This window comes from Pelmatolapia mariae, linkage group LG18, assembly GCF_036321145.2.
Source record: "Pelmatolapia mariae isolate MD_Pm_ZW linkage group LG18, Pm_UMD_F_2, whole genome shotgun sequence".
NCBI classification, from domain to species: domain Eukaryota; kingdom Metazoa; phylum Chordata; class Actinopteri; order Cichliformes; family Cichlidae; genus Pelmatolapia; species Pelmatolapia mariae.
Genome location: NC_086243.1, coordinates 1,544,026 through 1,568,317, shown reverse-complemented (window position 1 = coordinate 1,568,317; position 24,292 = coordinate 1,544,026). Strand labels below are relative to the sequence as shown.

Genomic DNA, 24,292 nt, shown 5'->3' with positions numbered 1-24,292 from the left:
CTCAGAGCAGGCCTGCAGAGTGTAGAGTGTGAGGAGAAGAAGAGTGGAATCCAGCAGTCTCTAAATAATCTGATTCACTTTTAAAGAGACAAAAAGAAGACTAATGCAAACAATGATTTTTTTAGACTTCAGTAGTAACTGTATTTATGTTGGCTTTAAACACTTCTGGCAATAACACACACAAAATAATTTATATGTGTGGAAAATTTTGTAATTATCTAAACATCTTGAAGCACAGTTTTAACCTTTAAAAAACTGCCCTAAAGCACAATAGCTAATAAGGACAATGTTAGGTTGCAAAGGTGTAAAATTTCTGTGTAATAATGATAGTTGATCATATCTGATACCACTTCCTTTCTTCTTCCTCTTTGCACACATATTTCAGTTTTGGTTCTCTTTCCAATAATAGGAAAGAGAAGTTAAAGGTAACTTCAGTCATAGGATTGCTGCCACTTTGGAAAGAATAATATCCAAACTAAACGAGAGATCTGAAACTAATGCAATTTGTTGTTTTATTAAGACGTTGTGTGGGGATAAAAGAACCCATGTGATGGGGACAGTCGTGTGTCTATAAAGATGGATAAAGTTTACTGAGCAGGTGGAGAATTCACATCTACAAATATATAGTTTAATACCACAGAACTACAAAGAGCAGTTTGACAGCCACATCAGACAAAACTGATGGGCCAAGAGGAAGCTTAAGAAAGCTGCTGGTGAAATGATTCAGATTTACACCCCCACCCCCCTTCACACACACACACACACACACACACACACACACACACACACACACACACACACACACACACACACACACACACACACACACACACACACACACACACACACACACTTAACAAGAACATATGTGCTTCTTTCCTGGAACTATAAAAAAAAGAAAAGGTGTGAAACAGCTGCTAATTTCCTTGAACAATTATTTCTTTTCATACCTGATATCTGTCCCTGCAGGGACGCCACCCATTAGACTGTCTGCAGAACAACAGACGAATCAAAGTGTTGTTACAGTTGTAGGTAAAACTGATGTTGAAAAAGATATTGTTTATATTTATAAAATGATTATGACTACACTAACTGCTGAGACACATATGTTTCTTTAATTTCAAATGTTTCAATATTATACGTGAAACAATTTAACTACTCGGTAAAGTTTAGTACACAGTCCCAACGGTTGATTCTGCTCATCTGGGCGTTTTCAGTGTTTAGTCATCATCCAGGTGACTTTTTCAGTCTGAGCTGACTGCAGGTTTCAACCTTATAAACAGCACATTTGCACAATGAGTGAAACCAGCTGACTGAATGAACAATGGGCTGTGAGGTCAGTTCCTTTAATTAATTCAATAATTAATAAACATCATCATCATAATAATAATAATAATCAAAGAACACTGATCAATGTCCATGAGTCCCATTCACAGAGAGTTGGGGAATGGCTGCAATCACAGCATTGTAAGATGGTGACAGATGTACCCTTAGGCTCCCTCCTCCATTCAGAGATGGTCTTTCCCTTTTCACGTAAATGGCCTCCTTGACTCCGCCCTCAAACCAGCGTTCCTCCCTGTCCAGGATGTTACATCCTCATCATTGAAAGAGTGTCCACTGGCCTGTAGGTGTAAATAGACTGCAGAGTCCTGGCCTGACGAGGTAGCTCTTCTGTGTTGTAGCCAGAGGTTGTTTGGTTTCCCCGATGTATAAATCCTGACAATTCTCCTGCACTTAACAGCGTACACTATGTTACTCTGTTTGTGTCGGGGGACCCGATCCTTGGGGTGGACCAATTTTTGGCGCAGCGTGTTTTGGGGTTTAAAAGCTACCTGGATAATTGAGCATGCATCATGACATTTAGTACAGAGTCTACCAAAGAAGTATCTATCAATTTCAATTTGTTCTGCAGTGGCAGCAGTGATAGGTACGCCATCTGGTGGGACATGCCCGCACCTCACAAAGGAGGTATCCTTGTCAGATGCCCGAACCACCTCAACTGGCTCCTTTCAGCAGCAGCAGCTCTACTCTGAGCCCCTCACAGATGAACTCCTCACCCCATCTCTAAGGGAGAGGTCAGCCACCCTTCAGAGAAAGCTCATTTCCTCCACTCGTATCCGTGACCTCATTCTTTTGGTCGCTACCAGCTCATGACCACAGGTGAGGGTATGGATGTAATAAATTGGGAGCTTTGCTTTTACGCTTGGCTCACTTTTCACCACGATGGACCGGCACAGTGGCTGCATCACCCATCCATCTATGGATCTCCTGCTCCCCTCACTCATGAAGAAGACCCCAAGATACTTAAACTCCTCCACCTGGGGCAGCCACTCCACCCTTTTCCGGCTGAGGACCGTGGCCTCAGACTTGGAAGTGCTGATTCTCATTCCTGCCGCCTCACACAAACTGTCCCAGTGCGAGCTGGACATAAAAGTAGAGTTTTCAGAATGTCATTGTTTTCATGTTGTCATATAACATATACATCTGATATAGAACACTAATATATAATGAGATGCTAATACCTATGTAATAAGCAGAAGGGGTTACATGAAGAGGATGTGGGATGTATGGAATCTTTGAACCATCTACACTAAAGTCGAAACAACTCGTCGTTCAACATTCAGATGAGGTACAACACACACGCAACAGCAAGAGGAAGCCAGGATGTCAGCTCAGGAAGGAGATCATCAGGTCATCGTGTCATTTATTTTTAAATATAGAAACAGACCAACTTGTCATTAAACTGAACCTTAATGTGTTTTCCAGACCTGAAATTTTAATATGAAGTTATGAACTTTGTTCTTTTTAATATATTGTCTTGTCAGTAAGCTTTTGCAGTCAGAGCCCTATAAATTCTCTACAGGCTCCTCTTGTTCCCAGGTTTCTTTTATCTCTTTATGTATTCATTTCTATTAGTGTTATTTCATCTGTTATAGTTTACGTGCAGTATGACAATGTCTAAGCTGACAGGCAGGAAAAAAGGAAGAACTTCTGCACCTGCACGAAACAACACAGGAAGAACAGAAAACTGTATTTGGTGATGTTCATTCATCCAAGTATTAAACAACAGTTCCTTTACTTAAAATGAATCTGTTCTTTTGTTAAAACTAAAAGTCTGTAGTTGAATCACATGCTGGTTGAAGTAAAATCCACTGTGGCGCTGTGCAGAGACAAAAAAAACTGTGTCACTGTCCTAAAATGTAATGATCTGAGTGTACATGTCCAACCATTTCCATAAAACATTGTCTGAAAATCTTTGTGACAGTAGGAAAAGTATTATGACCAAATAATAATGCATCCACACGCACACAGCTTCAAGCGTTGTTATTTTGGAAATTTGTTATTTTGGAAATTTTGACTGAGACCGAGTGCAAAAATAACAGGATAAAAAGCTGAAGAGAAACCACAGAAAGCCGAGCATGGCAAACATGCATTCTTTATATTGGTGGTTGTGTGTTCGCTCTACATCTGCACAGGAAGCAGAAGGTTATGGTAAAAGTGAAACCACAGCTTTACGTCCTGTTTTATGAATATCATGCCGTTTCCCCTGAACACATACAGACACACACATCTGCAAGTCTGTGTGAAAATTAATTATGGATCATTAGAAACTAATACATTTGTAACATTTATTGATTGGTGCATATTTGTACATTTCTAATGATTTGTGACAGAGGCAGCAGTGAGTGCACAAGTCATCTCAGCTCTGACACCATGTAATCAAAATCAGCTACAACAGTCTGCAGCAGTCCGTGGCACTGACAGAGCTTTTCTTCTTGATGCTTCCCCTAAAAGATGACCATACAATAAATGTGGAGTAAATATAGTTCAAAACATCTTCAGCGCCTGCTTCCTCTAGCAGGCATAGTTGTTTGTTCATAAAGCTGGTCAGTGCCAGCGGCCTATGTCTACCCCGTCTGTGTGCCCTGCTGCGTGGGCTTGTGCTGTAGTTGATGGAGGATTCAGCAGGTCAATGACATTTCCTTCCCTGAGCTTTAGAACTGCTTGCTTCAGATTCCACCTGCAAGGAGTAACAAACACGGGTGAGGAATAGCGACCATCAAGCTTTCACAGCAGTCCCTATAGTTAGCATGCACATCCTGCTTGATTTGTTTTTGACGACGGTTAAAACAATTATGGACAGTTTCACAGTAGTCATCATAAAGTGTGCTGAATAGTGTTCAGCTGCAAATAAGATTCAAGGCCTAGCAACCTCGTAGATGTTATTTCAGCTTTGTTGTGATTTTTGTGGATGTGTGTTTGTGTGGTTTTTAGTGTTAAAGTTGAAACCACGCCTGAGAATACTAATACGGTAAAGGGTTGTTATTCAGTTACAAAGTGAATATAAACTATTCACTGAATGTACCGAAAACAAACTACATATGATTTCTATCAGGACATCAGGTCATAACGCACAGCCCTGAAACACATATGGTCTTTACAATATAAAGTGTCCCAAAATGACTACTGTCAATGTGTAAGCTCAGCACAATACTCTACAATAAAAGCATGTGAAGTGTTACATTAGCTATTCTTTGTAACTGTGATATTTTCAAAAAGAATGATTTTTGCTTTTTTCCATTAGTTATTCATTAATCGAGCATCTTTAGTCAGATTAACTTGAACTGTAACATTTAAATGTAAATACAACTCAAATATAAGCATTATATGCATGATATACTTAAAAGTTTGTCCCTGTTTACTCAGTGAAATGAGGAAGAATCCTTTCATACAGTATGAAACCACCACACACACACACACGTGTACTATGACACCGCGCGCACACACGCACACACACACGTGTACTATGACACCGCGCGCACACGCACACACACACGTGTACTATGACACCGCGCACACACACACGTGTACTATGACACCGCGCACACACACACGTGTACTATGACACCGCGTGCACACACACACACACACGTGTACTATGACACCGCGCGCACACACGCACACACACACACGTGTACTATGACACCGCGCGCACACGCACACACACGTGTACTATGACACCGCGTGCACACACACACACACACACACACACACACACGTGTACTATGACACCGCGCGCACACACACACACACACGCACACACGTGTACTATGACACCGCGCGCACACACACACACACACACGCACACACGTGTACTATGACACCGCGCGCACACACACACACACACACGTGTACTATGACACCGCGCGCACACACACACACACACACACACACACACACACACACACTTCGAGCTCAGGACAAACTGCTGTCCTGGTTATGCAGCAACACCAACACATACACAATAAAATTTCATCTGCTGATCAAGAATGGCAGCGTCTGCATGTCAGTCATGTTGCATGGCACCGTAACTCTGCTCACCTACTGAGCTAAACTGGCGCCCGTCAGTCACATCACTATGTCAAAATAAACTGAATACAAATTCATCATCAGCAGCAGTTCAGTTCTGGCACAACTGTCTCACCTGTTTGTGTTGGGATCTCTCAGTGAAGACGTGTACAGATAGCCTCCGGTTTTAATCCCTGTCACAGGAATCTTTATCTGCAAAGCAATTTACACTCAGTATTCAATATATTCGGAGTTCTTTGCAATATGATTGAGTTTGTGATTTACATTTGCTCACTATGTGGATTCTACACCAATTTTCTATACATCTAAATATTTTTAAAAAGCTACTTGTAAGCAAATACTTTAATTATACGCAGAAGGAAAACCAGTTTAGCTGCCCATGCCAAACTAGAAAAGAAAGAAGTCAGAGATGACAGCATATTGGTTGTCTGTGTTATTGGCACACTTGACCTCCTAAAGGACAGTACCTGTGCAGTGTGCTTATCTACATGGTTGTATCTGTCAGTCAGATGGATGTTGTGGACCTTTAAAGGTGGCGCCCCCAGACTTTCCATGGCAACTGGACATGCCTCCAACTCCAGCAAAGCCAGCCTATGGTAGTCTGACTCAGCAAAGTTCTCTAATTAGACAGCAGACAGAATGATATATGGGAGTGAACAAAACAGGAAGGCTAGAAAATAATACAACATTTGAAAGTATGAATGGAAACAGTTACTCTTTTTACTCAAACCTTAAAGTTAAAATAAGCTTTCACAGTGCACAGACCAAGAATTTAGTACACTTTTAAAAAGGTTCATATGAGGTGAGCAGGACTCGTGGTTTGGCAGGGATGTGATAGGACGAGCAGACAGTTGCTCCTCTCGACTTTTCCACTCCTCATTCTCTTTTATTCAGAACGTAAGCGTCACACTTCTATACTTGTTGTACAGAAGTTAGTTGGTTAGAGAATTAAGAGGATGTCTGTTCCAGTTTTAGTGAAAGCAATGCTAAACTGGTGGCTAGTGTTAATGACCTGGAAAGCTGAAGCAGACGACAGAACATGCAGGTCTGGTGGGTGCAGAGCCCATCGTTCACCTGTCGCTAAGCCAAACTTAGGTCAGAGGCTGTGGCCTGTAATCATTCGCCTTTATCGCTATCAGATAAAGGACCTTCTGATCCGTGAGGCTCGGCGGAGAGGGAAGTTGCAATACCGTTACCAGCAGAGAGAAGGGATGGCTTCGCTCAACCGCTGACGCGAGGGATTATGTGGACAACCTATCCACTGTATTTGTATCATCCTGAGCATCTATGTTATGTTATTAACTACCTCAGTCATGTTATCCTTTGCTGCAGTATGCAGGAGACTAGACTCACAGATGCTGCAGATACCTGGCTGCTATGGTTACGGGAAGACTGTTCAGCAGTGGTTTTAAGTATTTGCTCATGTCAGCACTCTGCATATTTGTATACATACATGCACGTACTGGTACCGCTTTTATTTTACTTTTTTCCTTTCTCACTTTTCAACATTCTGTGTATCTGGTAACATGTTCTGTTCTGATATGGTTGAAGGCACAGCCATATCTAACCAGAAGCTTAAAGGTTTAATTATGAATATATTCTATAGAATATGGGAGCTTGAATTTTTGTTTTCCCTTTCTGAATAAGGTAGGAAGTGTTTTGGTGAGCTCGCTGCTTTTCCTTTTGGCAGCCGTCATGGGGTGGGGGAAAAGTAGTGGGGGTGATTAAAGAGTAGTGGGTATGGAGGGGTGGGAATGATCTGATTCTAATAGTAATGTTTTAGGAGGCCACAGAGGCCTCAGTTGTGTTGGTTTCATTTGTGTTTGCAAGAGAACCTTACCCTATTGTATGTGCATGGTCCTCTATCTGTGCACGAATCTCTGTCGAGGTTGGGTAGAGCTGTAGACTAGTTAGGCGGAATATTAAGGTGTAAACCACCCTGCTAAAAGGAAGAGGATGTTCTCACACATCAAACAGTGCAGGGCAGCAGTGGTTTGTTTTTTTTTTGTATTGTTTAAACAGGAAACACACATTTGAAGGTTGGATAGCACCCATCTTACTGGGGGAGGGGCAGCATTTTCACTCCACTCTTCAGGCCAAAGCCAGAGGTGTTTCAGTCGTTACTGATCCAGATGTGTGCTTTGAAAAACATGAGGTCATTTTTGATACGTTAAACTCTACAATACCAAAGAAATACTTTCTCTTTATTGCCTGATCTGAGCTCTGCTGGTAGGATCCAGTGTTAGACTGACCCTCTCCCAACCACAATAACTAAATCTGCATTGTTTAATAACTGCTTTTTTCCTCATTGTGGCGTACTCCTTTTTCTCATACCTGTCCCAGGACTGATTATTTTCTTATTGATTATAAGTTACTCTCACTAGTCAGTTCCTGTCACTACCAGAGCACAGTGGTGTTGGACCATCTCGTGCCAATCATGAATCACCCCGATGCCCCAAAATACAGAAAACATTAGTGATTTAATTCAACTCTTCTTGCAGACAAGAATTTTCTAAAATTCATGGAAAAACAAATCTGTTTTCCCCAAAACGAATACAACAAATGAGATATTTAGCCTGACAATTTGGGATACACTGAAAGACTTTCTGAGGAGGCAAATAATTTCTTATTCAGCAAACATGAAGAAAAAGACCAACACTGAGTGACTTGAATTAGCTAACCAAATCAAAGAAATACATCAGCTATATCCAAGAATAAAAACAAAAAACACAATTATATAATAAACGGTAATGCTGCAGACTATATTTGACATCCTTTCGACACTCAGTTTAATGTCAGCTTCTAAAGTGTAAGAGTTTGTTCTACATGCATAGATAAAGCCGACAGGATGCTATCCAACCAGCTGAAGGGTATCCAGGCAAAACAGAATGACCAATGGTACTATCACCTCAGATCATGTTAAGAGTAACAACACATCCAGGTCTCTCAATTCTCAACTTTATACCTCTGAGCTTCCACAGGAGAAAACTCTGATGGAGAACTTTTTTTAATGCTTTGAATATCCCCATGCTCTCTTCAAAATGTAAAGAGATTAGAGGAACCTATAACACAGGCGGAAATTAAGATTTCATCAGTTTGGAAAGTCCCCGGGCCAAGATGGATTTCCTGAATTTTTTAAAGCATTCTCAGTACTGCTTTCACCTCAACTATGTGTAGCATTGGCTGACTCCTTTAAATATGGCAAAGTCCCTTCATCGTTCTATGAAGCATGTATGGCTGTTGTTCTAAAGAAAGGTAAAGATCCACTCGAATGCTCATCTTACAGGTCAATCTCCTTACTCATTCTCGATGCCAAGATTTTGGCCAAAGTTTTAGTGCGTAGGCTGGAAATCGTTTTACCATCAATCGTATCTGAAGATCAAACCAGCTTTATTAAAAACCAACATCTGTTTGATATATTATATTCTCCTCGCACAGAGACTCCAGACTGTATCTGCTCCCTGGATACAAAGAAGGCATTTGATTGTGTGGAGTGGGAGTATCTATTCACAAGCTTAGAAAAATTCAAGTTTGGACCCAAATTTAATTTTTGGATAAAATTGCTATATCTCTGCCCTAAACCCTCAATCCTTTCAAACTCCCAGCAGTCACAGCTGTTTAACCTCCAGCGAGGAACCCAGCATGGGTGTCCCCTTAAGCCCGTTACTCTTTGATGTGGATAAAGAACCACTGGCCACGCTACGAAGTTGTGCAGATGTCTCTGGGAACTGGAGGAGAGGAGTCATGCATAAAGTATCCCTGTATGTAGAGGATCACCAGGTCTTCTTGTCATGTGAATCTATACATCCTATTTTCGACATTTTTACTCAGTATGTTTTCAGGATGCAAGCTGAACTTGCACAAAAGTGAACTGAATACACCGTAAAAACTGCAACAGTTACACGCCTTTTTAATTTTATTTTATACACATGGAGGGGCAAACACCCTTGAGTGAAAAACTCTGGTCTCCAAAAGTCTAAGCATAATTTCCAGTATTACTATTGGGCATCTAATATATGCTGGACCATATTTTGGTTTAATTTCCAATTCCTGTTAAAGACACATCTGTCTTGGCAATACTTGGATGGATCTCCACTTTCCTTGGCCTCAAATAAGTTATTTGATAATCCGGTGGTGTGGCACACTGTGAGAATATGGACTCAGATGAAAAAACACTTTGGTGAGACTGACTGTTCTCCTTTGAGTCCAGTCGCACCAAATTATGTTTTTCAACCATCCTTGAGCGATTCCGTGTTTCAGGATTGGTGCAGTAGGGGCATTAGGTGCTTTGTATCTTTTATGAAACTCTCTGAAAAATTCAATCTCCTGTGCACAAATGTTTTCAGAGAACTTCAGATTAGACACTTTCTTCAATCTCAGATGTCGTACTTTCCAGAGACTTAAAGACGGCTGATATGTTCCTATATTTGTATCCATCTCAGAAAGGGTTAATATCTGTTATTTATAACATGCTGGGTTGTCCCTCTTTATTTTTAACTTAAATTTTTTTTACTATGCAAATTTCTGTCAGTGTTCTGCTACTGGAAACTGAATTTCCTGGAGGAACCTACCCGAGGGATTAATAAAGTTTTATCTAAGTACCCTGCGAGGGTCTACTAAAAGATGTGAACAAAGCATTACAGACAATCCCTACTGCAACCATCTCCAAAACGAATCAGCTGATCTAGACCACAGCAGCAGTGATCACTGAGATGCTTGGCTACAAAATGAACAACCACAAGGAGCAGTACCCCCGTATATTAGCATGGAGGGAAGTTCAGGGGAAGCACTGAAAGTTGGCTAAGTGTGATCAAAAAAGGGATACCTAAGAATCTGCCAAGCAAAGACTCACAGCCTTGGTCATCACTTGATAAGGTACTGTCCGAGGTGTACTCTTAGTGGCAGGGGAACAATATGAGAAAAGCTCCACCAAGGCTAGAGATGGAGAAGGGGAGAAGACACAACCTATAACAGCATTGCTCAGTGGCTAGTGGATGTAAGAGCAGACCACAGCAACAGGATCCAGTAACCATCACAGTGCAGACATCCAAGAAGAGGTCTCCAGTATGAAGACTTGGACTGAAGCTGGGTAAATGACTTAAGCTCTCTTCCCTTAAATAGTAGGTTAATTGTGCTGAGACCTTCTGTGATCCAACTTCTGTACCCACTTTCTCAAACAGATGGAGTAATACACTGTATTACTCCAAGCGGCAAATTTTTCTCAAAGTCCCGTTTCTGTTCATGTTTGTTCCAGGAACAGTCGATTAAATGCTTTCTGAGCATCCAAGCTCCACTGCAGGTGTTCTGTGTCTTGCTGCTATTGCACACCGTTACAATGGAGGAGATCGAGGTAATGGTATAGCTGGGCCCTATTCCAGGAAGTAGGCTTAGCTAAAACTCTGAGTTTGTTAAGTCTGTGATAAGGGCTAAGTCAGTTACCAGGGCAACAGAGTCTGTGAACTAAACTTGCTGGCTGGCAGGTTTTCTTCATCAAGCAACTTCTCCCCACCTGCTGACACTCAGATTCATTTTCTCATTCATAAATTTGCTATCAAATCACGCAGCAGAGCAAGTTAATTAGTACAAGTTTTTACAATCAATCAAATCCCAGTTAATCGTTACTTTGCTATTTTTTGTACTTAACATGAACTCTTATTATAATTACATCACAGATCTATTAACTTTAATAAGCAGTCACACTGATGGAAAAATGTTTGTCCCAACTGGAACTGGGAAATGATGTGAATACTTAGTCTGGGTAGTCTATTATCTGGGTAACTAATCTCACAGGACCATCATTAAACTGTGGCTGAATTTCACTTTCTGGCTCTGACATTTTGTCCTTTAAGGTTGCAGCTCAATAATTCAATTTTAAATCAAATGTTCAACTTACTGTGATCAAAGTTCAAGCAGGCTGAATGATGAGCGTGGAAATGATAATAAAATGATATACTGTATATCGTGGTCACCACTGACATGGAATTAAAATGGAGGCTCTGCTCTTTATTTAATCGTTACCATGGTGAACCGCAGTATTGGGGTTCTACTGATGATTGCTTTCCTTCTCTACTCACACATGCACTTAACTGAGGGTGAAAATACTCAGAGTTAATTAACTCTGATCAGCTGCTCTGGAACAGGAAACTCAGGAGCTGCCAGTCTCAGAGTTTAACTTAGCTTTTTTAAAAACTCTGACTTCCTTGAAACTGCGTCCTGGAATTGGGCCCTGCTACCAAAGTGATGGTTTACTTCTGCACCTCATCGTTGGACCATTGTGTGGGTTTGTGTGTAGCCATTTCCCTCATTGCAAGGTTTGTTTCTTGTGAAGGAATTGTTCTCATAACTCTTTCAGTGACATTTCTGGCTCGACTTACCTCCCTTGGAACCCTGGCCAAGTAAGTATTAAAAGTTCATGGTAACAGCTAGTATCACCAAATGAAAAAACCCCAAAAACTGAGTAGAATCAAATCAAGCTGAGCAAGTAGAAAAGAGGTTTTAGTCTCCCCTGCTTCTGCTGCAGTTTGCACCTTCTTTTGTTGAATCCACTTGACTTGATGTTTCTTATTTTTCCACTCCGTTCTCCTCGGCTTAGCTAAATGATGCAGTTTTCTAGCCACTGTCTTCCCACACACACTCCACATGCAGGTGGCATCATTAGTTCCTGAACTAAAACATTCTGTCATAAGCCTGGACGTAGCGTTTTCAGTGAGAGAAACGTTTCGTCACCCATCCAACTCATGCATCAAGACACTGTCATAACAGTTTGTGCCTCAGTGAGTGGGTCTTTGGTATACAGGGTGAGTAACTAAGTTTTATTTATATCACCTTTCAAAATGCAAATCACAAGGAGCTTCAAATCAAATAAAAACATCTAAAAAGGAAATAAACAATAAGACAAAAAATAAAATAAAATGCTGCCCAAATGTTTAAAAAAAGCAGGCTAGTCCCATAAAAGTAGACATATCAGACTGACTACAAATACAGACAAACATAAAGAACCCCATGGCTCTCCAAGGTAATGAGGTAGTGCAGATTCAAATGGGCAGAGGTGACTACCTTCAGAGGGCTGAAGACACAACAGGGAAGATGCAAGTGCAAGAAAAAGGGCCAGGAGCAACACTGCACAGTAATAACAGGTCAGACAAGTGGGACTCCAAGCCAAGGTTTCAAACCACAGCGCAAGACAGCAGGCAGGAAGTGGAAGCAGGCGAACCAACAGTGGAAAGTAGTCCCTCTGAAGGCAGCAGCACGTAAACACACGTAGTGCACCAACAAACGCTAAAGTGAGCAGAAAATATAATATAGAAAGGAAAGAACCAGGGTGGACACAGGCAATCAAGTCGCCAAGAGAAAGGGAAGTGACTGTAACTGCAGGAGCTGGAGAACGACCTCAGCATCATTCTGAAGCATTCAGTGCACGGCCAGGTCGAAGCTAAGCTTAACTTCATGGATGACATGTGCGAAGCAAAGCAGATTTGCAGAGACCAACGAAAGCAGAAGGGTCGTCCAGGGCTGAAAGGAAAGAGGGAGACAGATCAAGCAAATGATGGTGAGGCTGGCAAGAAAAGCGATGAAGGAGCAGAGATCCAGGTCTGAAACTGCTACGATTCTCTTTGTTGAGCTGATGTGGGAGGAGGGTTTGAGGTTGGCAATGAGAGGAAGCAATCCAAGTACTCGACCTGACAGCTGAGTCTTGGGAGGCTAACCGAAATGCTGTAATATGCTCACTGGAAGTCAGGTATCAGGGCTTTGTTGGCTCCTCAACTTCACTCCTCCTCTGCAGTCTACAGGAGCAGCACTGCTGCCAGCCACCAAAAATCTGGCAGCAGAAGCATAAAGCCAGCATGTGGTTGTGGTTGCAGAGATAGCACAAGGTCTGGAGGCTAAACAACAGGGGATATACTGGGGTTAAAGGAGCAAAACATCATTGGCTGGTGGTCCTCAGCTGATGCCACCCATAGATGTTTACTGTGGCTCCCCCAGGCAAAGGCCTTCAAGGGGCACCTGAGCTAAAGGGCATCATTAAAGGTGGGTGAGGCAGAAATGCCTAGCAGGATTTCCACCATCCTGCGTAGTGATGTGAGTTTTTAGCTGCTTTTTGAATGACAATGTGCTCACAGATTGTGGAGTTTCTAAAAGAGGACACCACAACTGCAAAGACTCTGTCACCTTTAGTCTAGATTAGATGAGATTTCACTCCTCAGCTTTATCTTTGTCACTGTCAGTCAACTTAGTTGCTCACATTTGTGTGGAAAGTCTTTACCCAATGAAAAATAGGCAAACAGCACACTTCATTTTGTTTTCATATTTGTCCGGTGAGTTTGCACCAGTAACAGCCATTTTCTGCCCATCCTTTTGTGGCCATGGCCTTTCTGTCATGTCTTATCTGTGACATATCCCGTTTCTTGGTTAATTCCCATGCTTGTGGCAGCTGCTGGTTTTGCTCCAAACATCAGTTTCAGCACAAATTTAATTGATGCAAAAGTTAGATCTGAGCATGCAGTGTCTAACAATTTAAAGATGAAAACTGAACTGGACAGTTCCATCTTGTATTTGTGCATGACTGTATCATGTTCAGAGTCTCTGATGTAGTTTTCGGGTACATTGTGGGTCTCTTACTATCTGTTGGTGGTAAAAATAAGAGTTACAGGCACAGTCTTCATCTTCTCTGAGAAACAAACTGTCAGGTTTTGTGATTCTTACCAGTGTCTCGGTCACCGGTCTGCTAGATCACTTTCACTTTACTGGTGAATGTTGCAACTGTTATTGTGGCTACAACAACAATGCACCCTCTCTGCTTCTTTTCACAATAAAAGTGCAACTGAAATAATCTTTGTAATCAAAACAGAAAGACACTCTCAGCTGCTCCCTTATTCACAGGAGATCGCCACAGCAGGTAGCTGTGCACGTTTGATTTCGCCTTTGTAATGGCCTTCCTGAAGCAGCTGGATCCCTCTCACCATTTCAGGGTAACAGGATGAAAAAAATAGTAAGAAAAGCTACATATGATTTTATCATTTCACCTGAAAAATTCTGCTTCAACTCAGCATATTATATCAAAATCTACCCATTGTTATGGGAAACTGTCATCAATATTAATATGGGTTTTTGAATGTACACTCACTTTAATATTTACATTTTCTTAGAGCTAAAAGGCTCCTCACTTTACTCTGCACATTCATTTTAAGAGGGTTTTCTAATTAGATTAGACAATTCCTTAAAGTAACAAATGATTTTGATAAGGAATACGGCTTCTGGAAAAGTCAGAATATTGGAAAGAGGTTCAGACTTACAGCTGTCAGAGGTCGAGGTAGAAGAGGGTCAGACATTAGAGCAAGAAGGGTTAGGCTTTATCAGCTGAATTCACTCACTGCACACATAATGTGCATAATGTTTACAATTAGTAAAAGTACGTTAACATGCACCTCTCTTTTAAACCCAACTTAAATTATGTTAAACCACCAAAACAGGTGATGACATTCAAACAGTAATTAGATCACCATGTTTCTTTTCTACAAAAGAAAAAAACAACAACAACAACAACAACAACAGCAACAACAAAGAACACAATAAGCAGTCTGAGACATGTAAACGGAAAGCTCATACAGTATATATAATTCGGTCTACCGGTCATTTATACATTCGTCCTGACAAACTCAACCCGCCAATGGAGTGGGGCTGCCCCCCTCACTACGGTTTTCTTCAGATCATCAGGTAAGTAATCCAATAGCGGGCGCCATATATCCAAAAAAATATCATCATTACCACTTAATTTTGCACTCAGTCTTTCCATTGGTAAAACTCTAAAAATTTCTTTATACCACTGAGTTATTGTTGGTGGTTTTTCATTAATCCAATTGAAAAGAATACATTTTCTTGCCAAAAACTATAATTTACATAGTAGTTTATATTTGTTTTTATCTGGGAATTTGTTCAGAATTGGCAGCCCCAATAAATACTGAGCTGGCTCTTTTTGTATTCTGCTTTTAAATATAGCTTTTAATTCTTTTGTTACACAGAGCCAGAATTTTGAGATTTTTGAGCAAGTCCAAAGACAATGCAAGTAGGACCCCACCGCAGATTTACATTTAGTACATTGTGCTGACCTGCTCGGATCAATTTTATTAAAAAAAAATAGGCGTTCTATACTGTCTATGTAAAATTTTATATTGTATTTCTTTAAATCTGTTACTAAGAAATAAAGAATGCACAGATTGTATGCACTCACTCCAGGCATGATCATTACAATGACACTGAAGGTCGCCCTCCCAACTCCTAATCAATTTTCCAATATTATGTTTGTTATAACCTTGTAGTGTATTGTAAAACTGTCTTATAGTACTATTATCTGCATTTAAATGTAAAAAGAAATTTTCCATGGGTCCTAGTTGCATTGTATTGTGCAAAGTATCAAAGCTTGAAGTAATTAGGTGACGAGCCTGTAAAAATGCAAAAAAATCCATTTGATGTATTCCATATTTCTTTTGTACCTGCTCAAAAGACATACAGACATTCCCATCAAACAGATCACCCACCACTCGTATTCCTGCACCAAAACATCTCTGAAATACTGCACTTTTCATTCCCGGTGTAAAGTGCCGATTATTTATAAAAGGTGTTAGATAACTCAGTATAGGATTACTTTCAGTGTATTTGTTCATATCACGCCATGTTTTTAAGTAAGTATCAATCATTACTTTGTTATGTTTTTTAATATATTTACTCACTAGTTCGCTTAGAAGATTGAATGGCGAACATATCCAGGCTTCAAGGGGATTCTCTGTCTCTTTTAGATATGCGTGGATTCATTCATGTATAACTCTACTATGACATGACCAGTTATACAGCAAAATGTTAGGAAAGGCAAGACCCCCTCTATCTTTGGGCAGCTGTAACGTTTTCATACTTAATCTGGGTTTCTTACCCCTCCAAATAAACCTTGACAGATCTTTTTCAATTTCTTTTACAATTTTTTTGGTAAGAGTTATCGGGAGCATTTGTAAAGGATATAAAAGCCGTGGCAACACATTCATTTTAATTAAATTTATTCTTCCCATCCAGGAGACCGGGAGATCCATCCATCTAGAACAGGGGTGTCAAACTCAATTGCACAGGGGGCCAAAACTCAAGGCACACTTTAGGTCGCGGGCCAAACAAGATAAACATTTATTGAACACACTAAAACAATGTTTTTTAAACATAAATATGAATAAAAACAGACAGGAATATTATTCCAGATTAAATAAACTTAAAAAAATAAACTTTAACTTTAAATATTTTGCTCTTTATAAAACTATATCCTGTCAAAATTATGCAAGTTAGAAATATGAACATGCTGCCAAAAACCCCCAGAAAAAATAAATGAAAGCAAACACAAGGTTGGAGCCGCATGTAGACGGAGCTGGGCATTGCTTCAGGAATGGAGCTAATAAACTGTGCGGCCCATTCAGTGTCGTACTTTCCCTTGAGTGTATCATTACACTGCAGCTCCATCTGAATCTGCACAGGTGCAGTTCAGCAAAGTCCGCTGACTTGGTTCAACATTACTTGGCAACAGGGAAAGTGAGGCAGGTTGCACTGGTGCATTTGTGACAGCTTCACTTGAAATGCCTTCACCGCATCATACAGGCCATGTCCATGAACTGACAGATTTCCTTGCTGAGCTCAAAAAGTCTATTGAGAATTTTTATCCCAACTCAGCCAACGGACCTCTGTATGATAAGGAATGTCGGCAAACTCTGAATCTATTTCCCACATAAAAGACTGAAATTGACAGTGATTTAAACTTTTAGCTCAGATAAAATTTACGGTTTGCGTCACGGTGATCATTACATGCTCCATTTTTAGGACTTTACCACACAGCCTTTCCTGGTGTATGATGCAGTGATATGCTGTTAACTCACCGGTACAGTTCTCCTGCATCTTTACTCGCATCCTGCCGACTAGTCCACTTTTTTCACCGCACAACACCGGCGCTCCATCTGTTGTAAGTCCAACAAGTTTGTCCCAGGGCAGTTTCATGTCGGTTACACTTTGACATACGTTTTCAAAAATGTCTTTTCCTGTCGTTGTCCCGTGCATCGATTTAATGTTCAATATTTCCTCTCCACGGATGATGATGACCAGCTGTGCAATGTCCATCATGTCTATACTTTCATCCACAGCAAGAGAGGATGCAATAAAGTTTTTGCTTCTTTCACACAACTGTGTTCTTAAATCAGTGGCCATCTCACAAACCCGATCAGCAACCGTATTTCTCCTCAGGCTCATATTTGCCAAAATCTGCGTTTTGTCTGGACACAAGACGTCGCACAGCTTCATCATGCAGCTCTTCAGAGTGCCGGGCTGATTTGGCTCCTCTGCTACAATAAAACTTGCTTTCACAACAGCTTCACTTTGTGATTTTGCTCTGGTGAAAAAGGTCTGCTGAAATGTCAGATTCTTCTTTAGACTTCTACTTTCTGTAGTTTCTGCTCTGCATTTAGGTTTTTCAGCTTACGTTTTGTCTCGCAGTGCCGTCTTGAATTAAAATCCTTAATTACAGCCACATTAGCTCCACTAATAAGACACACGGGTTTACCAGCAATGTCTGTAAACATATATTCAGTCACCCACTGGCGCTGAAAGGCTCTGCTTTCAGAGTCAACTTTTCTCTCCACCATTGTGAGCGGCTAGCTTCGCAATAACAGAAGTTTGACTTGATTGATGCGGGAATGTTCCCAGTTAGCCTAGCGTTCAGCAAGGAGGCTGCAGCGCTGCATTATGGGATCTGTAGTTTGTATATTATTAGCACCTCACATCGCCGGGCCATGCATAACAATAATAATACATCTATATAAAATGATCTCGCGGGCCAGATATAAATGTACGCCGGGCCGGATGTGGCCCGCGGGCCTTGACTTTGACACATGTGATCTAGAAAGATCGTGTTTGACGCTTTTATGAACTATGTCTATGTTCTGTTTCAACATACTTCTTATATTAGGTGAAATGTGTATCCCCAAGTACTTAAATCCAGAACCCGACCAGGTAAATGGGATATTGCATGTCATAGGCAGATTTCCCAGTGGCATAGCAATAGTTTTGTTCATATTAACCTTATACCCGGACAAATATCCAAAAGTTTCCATAGTAGATAATACAGAGGGTATAGAATCATGGGGATTGGTGACAAACAGCAGAACATCGTCTGCGTATAGTAAAATTTTGAATTCAAATCCTTGAATTTGGTATCCAGATATACTTTGATTATTTCTAATGGCCTCTGCCAGTGGTTCAATTACTAAAGCAAAAATTAATGGGGAAATCGGGTCCCCCTGTCTTGTTGATCTCTGTAAACAGAATTCTGATGATTTAATACCATTTACTACAACACATGCTCTTGGGGTGACATATAACAATCTGATCATGTCTATAAAGCCCCTGCCCAATCCAAATTTCTCCATCACAGCAAACATATAAGTCCACTCAACGTGGTCAAAAGCTTTTTCCGCATCAAGTGATACAACAAGTCCTTGTGTTTTAGTTACATTAGAGTGTTCTATAATATTCAATAATTTTCTCATGTTTGTAATTGATTCTCTATTCTTGATAAAGCCCATCTGATCTGCCTTAATAAGCTTAGGTATATAAGTTTCTAGTCTGCTAGACAATATTTTGGACAAAATTTTGCTGTCAACATTTATTAAACTAATTGGGCGATAGGAAGCACATTGATCAGCTGGTTTGTCCTTCTTATGGAATAACGATATGTTTGCAGAGTACAGTGTATTGGGAAGACTTCCCCTTTTAATAGAGTGCAGATACATATTTAAGAGGGGTATAGCTACTTGATCCTGGAAAACTTTATAGAAGTCTGGACCAAAACCATCTGGGCCAGGGGCTTTCCCTCCTTGAAGAGATTTAATTGCTGTCAGCAACTCTTCTTGTGTTATTTGTTCACCAAGACGAACTCGATCGCCTTCAGACAAAGTTGGTAAATTGAGTTTATGCAAAAAATGTTGGGTATCACTTAATGTGGCTGTATTTTCATATGTGTATAATTGTTTGTAGAAATTTTCCATTAATTTAACCAGTTTATTATTTTCATATTGATTCTGTCCTCTTTCATCTTTTAGTGATGTTATAGCATGGGTTTCTAGTTTCCCAGCAGCCAAACATGCCAATAACCGCCCTGGTTTATCTGCCAACTCAAACAGCCTATGCTTAGCATAGAATATACTGGCCTCTGCTTTTTCAGTCAGAAGTTGATTCAGAGCTGATCTAGTGGCTTCTGTTTTTTTCAGTACGTCAGGTGAAAAATTTATTTTGAGGGAGTGTTCTAAATCTGCTAATTTTTTTTCCAGGTCCATTTGATGTTTTAAAGATTCTTTCTTTTTCGCTATACTGTATGAAATTATAGCGCCACGTAAGTATGCCTTCATTGTCTCCCAAAGGACAGAAGGATTTGTGTTTTCATTATCATTTGTTCGTGAAAAAAAGATCGACTTGTTCTTTTATATAACTCTGAAACATAGAATTATTTAAAAGTGATGGATTTAATCGCCAACTACGTAGAGTTGGGTGAGCTTCAGGAGGTGAAATATTTAAATGAACATCTGCATGATCAGAGAGTATGCGCGTGCCAATATCACATATACTAACTCTGTCAAGGACCTCCCTCGAGACAAGGAAATAATCAATACGGGAGAAACTCTTATGTGGATTAGAATAAAAAGTATAATCTTTTTCACCTGGATGAAGAGTTCTCCAAACGCCTATCAGCTGCAAGTCAGAACACAGCCCCTTGATAGCTTCTCGCTTTTTGGATACCGAGTTGTTGGGTGGTGGATTTTGATCCATTTCTGGGTCTATGCTACAATTAAAACCTCCTGCCAGAACAGTAAATGTTGTCAAATTGACATTTATAAGTTCTGAGTAAAAATTTTCCTGATATACATTCGGAGCATAAATACACCATGATAAATGATCACCATGTTTCTGAACATGTGCATGCATACAAACCGCAGGGTGGTGCTAATTCCTGAAGCCAGCCCAGGTCAGCTGGAGCTGAAAACCTTCTGGAGAATTCACTCTCAGGAGTGCAGCTGAAGTTAACGTCAAGCTGAATTTTTCTACACTCTCAAATGACACATTTCCGAGAGCTACAGTACATGATTGAAGCTGCTGAAATGAAAAGTTTCACTAACTGGAAGCGTCGGCCGAACTGCAAATGAAGCTTCAGAGCTTTTGTACTCACTCTGTAGCAGGTAGTACATTGTGCCGATCCCTCCACCCGTCAGCATGGTGGTGAAGATGGTGAGCTGCTGCAGGTGACTGTTGGAAATCCTCATGCTTGCTTTCTTTCCTGCAAAGAATGATGATGATCTGGTCAGTATACAGAGAGCATCTGTGTTTTAATAAGGAAGTATTCATGATTTGCCATGAATTCTGTGGTAACTACAGGAAACAACCTAAAAGTTTCTGAGAGGCTTAAGTCTTAAACATTTCCAATTTTCTGAAAGAGAAAAAACATGTTTTGCCATTTTTAATAGCAGAAAATATGGTGACCCACTAACCCTCTCTCCTACGCACATACAGTTGAACAAGTACTATTAATATCACCGCCTACATCCAACACAGACAAAGACACATACATGCACATTCCACTCCATATCCAAATAACTGTGAATACATCCAAGTTTGGTTCATGCTTTGATTTTTTCCCTTATTTTCAGTCATATGTATCCTGTGTTTATGGTGGATGCTAAGATTGAACATGTCCAAACCTAGCACAGGTAATCCATATGAGCACAGGGATGTGTGCTTAGCCCCTCCTATATTCCCTGTTCACACACGACTGTGTCGCTAAACATAAGACCAACACCATCATTAAGTTTGCAGATGACATAACCATCAAAGGCCTCATCACAGACAACGATGAGACTGCCTACAGAGAGGAGGTGATGGTGCTGTACGAGTGGTGCCTGGAAATAACCCGTTTCTCAAAACAAGAAAACAAAACTAGAGAAATGATAGTGGACTACCAGAAACGACCAGTCAGGGAACGCCAGCCCATCCACATCAACGGTGTCAAGGTCGAAAGGGTCAGCAACTTCAAATTCCTTGTCACTGAGGATCTCTCCTGGACCCTTCACACAGACACTGCTATCAGGAAAGCTCGCCGGCGACTCTACTTGGCATGAACGCCAACATCACCTCAAATTTCTACAGGTGTGCGATCGAGAGCTTCCTGACGAGCTGCATTACAGTTTGGTACGAAGCTGCTCTGCCAGCAGCCGGAAATCACTCCAGAGGGTGAAAGCAGAAGAGCACATCACTGGCATGAGGCCTCCTGCCATTCGGGACATTTATCTTCAACGGTGCCTCCGTAAAGCACACAGCATCATCAAGGACCACATCAGCTGTTCTCCTTGTTACCACCTGGCAGACGTTACAGGAGTCTGTCTGCTCGGACTACAAGACTCAAAAACAGATTTTACCACCAAGTCGACACCTCAACCACAACACTTCACAGGATGCACACAGCTGTCCTGCAGTTTCACAGGTACATAATACACTCTGCACTGGTCACCCCATTTTTATTTTTTTTGTTAGTATTTAAATAAAAATAAAAACCCTTACTTTTACTGACCCCTAACCCTTACTATACTGCTGAGTGACTCTTCTGCTCATCAAATACATTTTGAGCCTGTGCTAACTTGCATATGACAAATAAAACTGAAACTGATGAGCCAAAATGTTAGGCTCAGCCTGGCAGCATTATATCAGCGCAAGTGGATCTCCCTAAAATGGTCAGACTGAGGATGAAATCAATGGCTGCACCACTATAATAAGGAAGTTTAACTGCAGCTGAGAGTCTCTGTTTAGCTGACATGCAGAGGCCTTAGAAGGTTCAACTCACCGAGAGAGTTTTTCACAAGACAAACTATCTACATAAGAAACAAGTAAGTAAGTATAGCTAAGTACACAGGGTTTTGAAAAGTAACACTTTTCTTTTTTAAATATAATTTTGCTTCTTGAGGAAGGGAAACAAGGAGAAAGGGCTGAGGTGTGCCGAATTAAAGGAAACTGGACTGACTGAATGGTTCGTTTAAAAGTGACATTTTTGGTTCCGATTGTTGTCAGTATGTCAGGAGAGCACGGAGATCAAAACAGTTTCAATCTTATCAACATTGATGGAATTCTGAATGCAGAAGAGAACCATGGAATTTTAATTTGACAGGTAACAGCTTCACTGTTGGTGCGGTGTTTTTGGAGTGATACGCACGCTTTTGACCTGCAAACATGTGTGTTAGGCGTCCAAAGAGTTACATTTTTGACCAGAATGTATTCTATAGTACATGTTGAGAGAGCTCATTGGGTTTTACCTGTTGTGGGATGTTTCTTGTATTAAACCTTGTTAGTGAGACAGTCTTCATAGGCCACCAGTTGGGACTGAACCGGCTGATATTAATTTGGAAGATTGCTTTCTAATTACTGATAGATTTAAGATGGCGTCATGACTTTTCGCGCCTCAGTTTCTTTGTATGTTCAATACTTTTTCCCTGCGTCGTTTCTCATTATTGCACAAAACTTAAGAACATCTACGGTTTGATTTCGTTACATGTGTGGACTGAATGGGTTGCACCAGCATCTGGTCTATCACTGGTTACAAATACTGTTAACATTGCACTACCTCAGTTGTTTAAGTGCATGAGTGAAACACGCAGCGCTGCAACAGGTCCTCCAATAATCCGTTAGAATGAAAAGAAAGTGTAAAGGAAAAGAGCTCTAACAGTAGCACTGTTGTTGCTGCGCGGACTGCTGATCGTTATTGAGGGCAGAGCGATAAGCACCGATGTGTCACTGAAGTACACAAGGCAGGCAGACGTGTTCTGTGTATACAAGGTCCCAGCAAGAGTAATGCTTTAACTGCCCAGTTTGCTGAAACACATGCAGCCGCAAACACCGCGCATTCACTGCATGTCAGGGTTATCTTCTATAGATGTCGTTGCTCACAATGATATTTAAATAGCTAAGGTGCGACACAGTTCAAGCGCTGCATCCTTGGATACAACTATAACACCACACGCCGGCCACACATCTACACAAACACTCACCTTGCGTTACGGTGGACCACTGTATTCTCTCTACATCCGGTAACGTCACAAAACCCGTAGCCAATCGGTTGGGGGTGCGCTTTATCAAACAGCCGGTTGCGCCCGTTGTCGCTTGTTCGCGCAGAGGGTGTTTATCGAAATGTGATATTAGATCCTGTCGGGCATGGTTCAGTGAGACTCGCTGCAGCTGGAAGCCTTCCTTTACTGCAGTACTACATGGGACCTGTTTATGGTGGTTCATCAGCAGCACAGCACGTCTCACCACCGTCGCTCTGGCCTCATAAATGCCCTGCATCACCCTCACATGTCACGCCTGACTTCTTCATAGTGATGTGCGGATCGATACTGAAATATCAATTCCTCCGATACCAGTCATTTATGTTCTAGAATCGATTCTCATATTAAAATATTGATATTTTAGTAATTTAGGATAGGTTTGTAGTTTATCATTAACAGGAACACAGTGGAAAGAAACTATATCATTCGGATTGTCTACGTTCGAAGGAACTACTTCCTCTTCCGCCTTTTTATAGTCATGTGCGAAATACGGCAGTATACATGTGTCGCAGCCCCTGTGCGCACTCACAACAATGGCTGAGCGTAAACGGAGTCATGTGTGGACGTATTTTACCTCCACAAACAGCCGAGACGCGGTTATCGTCGATACCACCCTGAATTTTACTTGGTATCGGATCGGAAAGGAAGTCGGTGGTATCGCACATCACTACTTCTTCATGTAGTGCCGCAGCTCCACTCTCTGCTTTATCATCTGATTCATCTGATTTCTTATGGGGTTAAAAAGAAGCCAGTTTAAAATGAAA

At 41.0% G+C, this 24,292-nt stretch overlaps 1 protein-coding gene across 3 annotated transcripts; it reads right to left on the bottom strand.

The window, feature by feature from the left end:
- Positions 1-1,431: 1,431 nt before the first annotated feature.
- On the bottom strand, positions 1,432-24,292 carry LOC134617631 (cytochrome c oxidase assembly factor 1 homolog). Of its 3 annotated transcripts, none has more exons than XM_063462951.1 (5): positions 24,103-24,292; positions 20,609-20,716; positions 5,838-5,989; positions 5,486-5,562; positions 1,432-4,021 (listed from the first exon to the last, which is right to left on the bottom strand). In XM_063462951.1, exons 1-5 carry the CDS (start codon positions 24,191-24,193, stop codon positions 3,889-3,891), a joined length of 561 nt encoding a protein of 186 aa, XP_063319021.1. In that variant the 5' UTR covers positions 24,194-24,292; the 3' UTR covers positions 1,432-3,888. The 3 variants fall into 3 exon arrangements, with proteins under 3 accessions (XP_063319021.1, XP_063319020.1, XP_063319022.1); XM_063462950.1 differs by lacking the exon at positions 24,103-24,292 and adding an exon at positions 23,472-24,063; XM_063462952.1 differs by lacking the exon at positions 24,103-24,292 and adding an exon at positions 21,396-21,941.

Excerpts from the sequence above, each read along its gene's own strand:
- LOC134617631 (XM_063462950.1), bottom strand. The coding sequence starts at position 23,766 with ATGCAGGGCATTTATGAGGCCAGAGCGACGGTGGTGAGACGTGCTGTG. Across the intron at positions 20,717-23,471 it reads GTGGTCCACCGTAACGCAAG|GAAAGAAAGCAAGCATGAGG; the intron begins GTGAGTGTTTGT and ends CATTCTTTGCAG. Across the intron at positions 5,563-5,837 it reads TAGATAAGCACACTGCACAG|ATAAAGATTCCTGTGACAGG; the intron begins GTACTGTCCTTT and ends ATTGCTTTGCAG.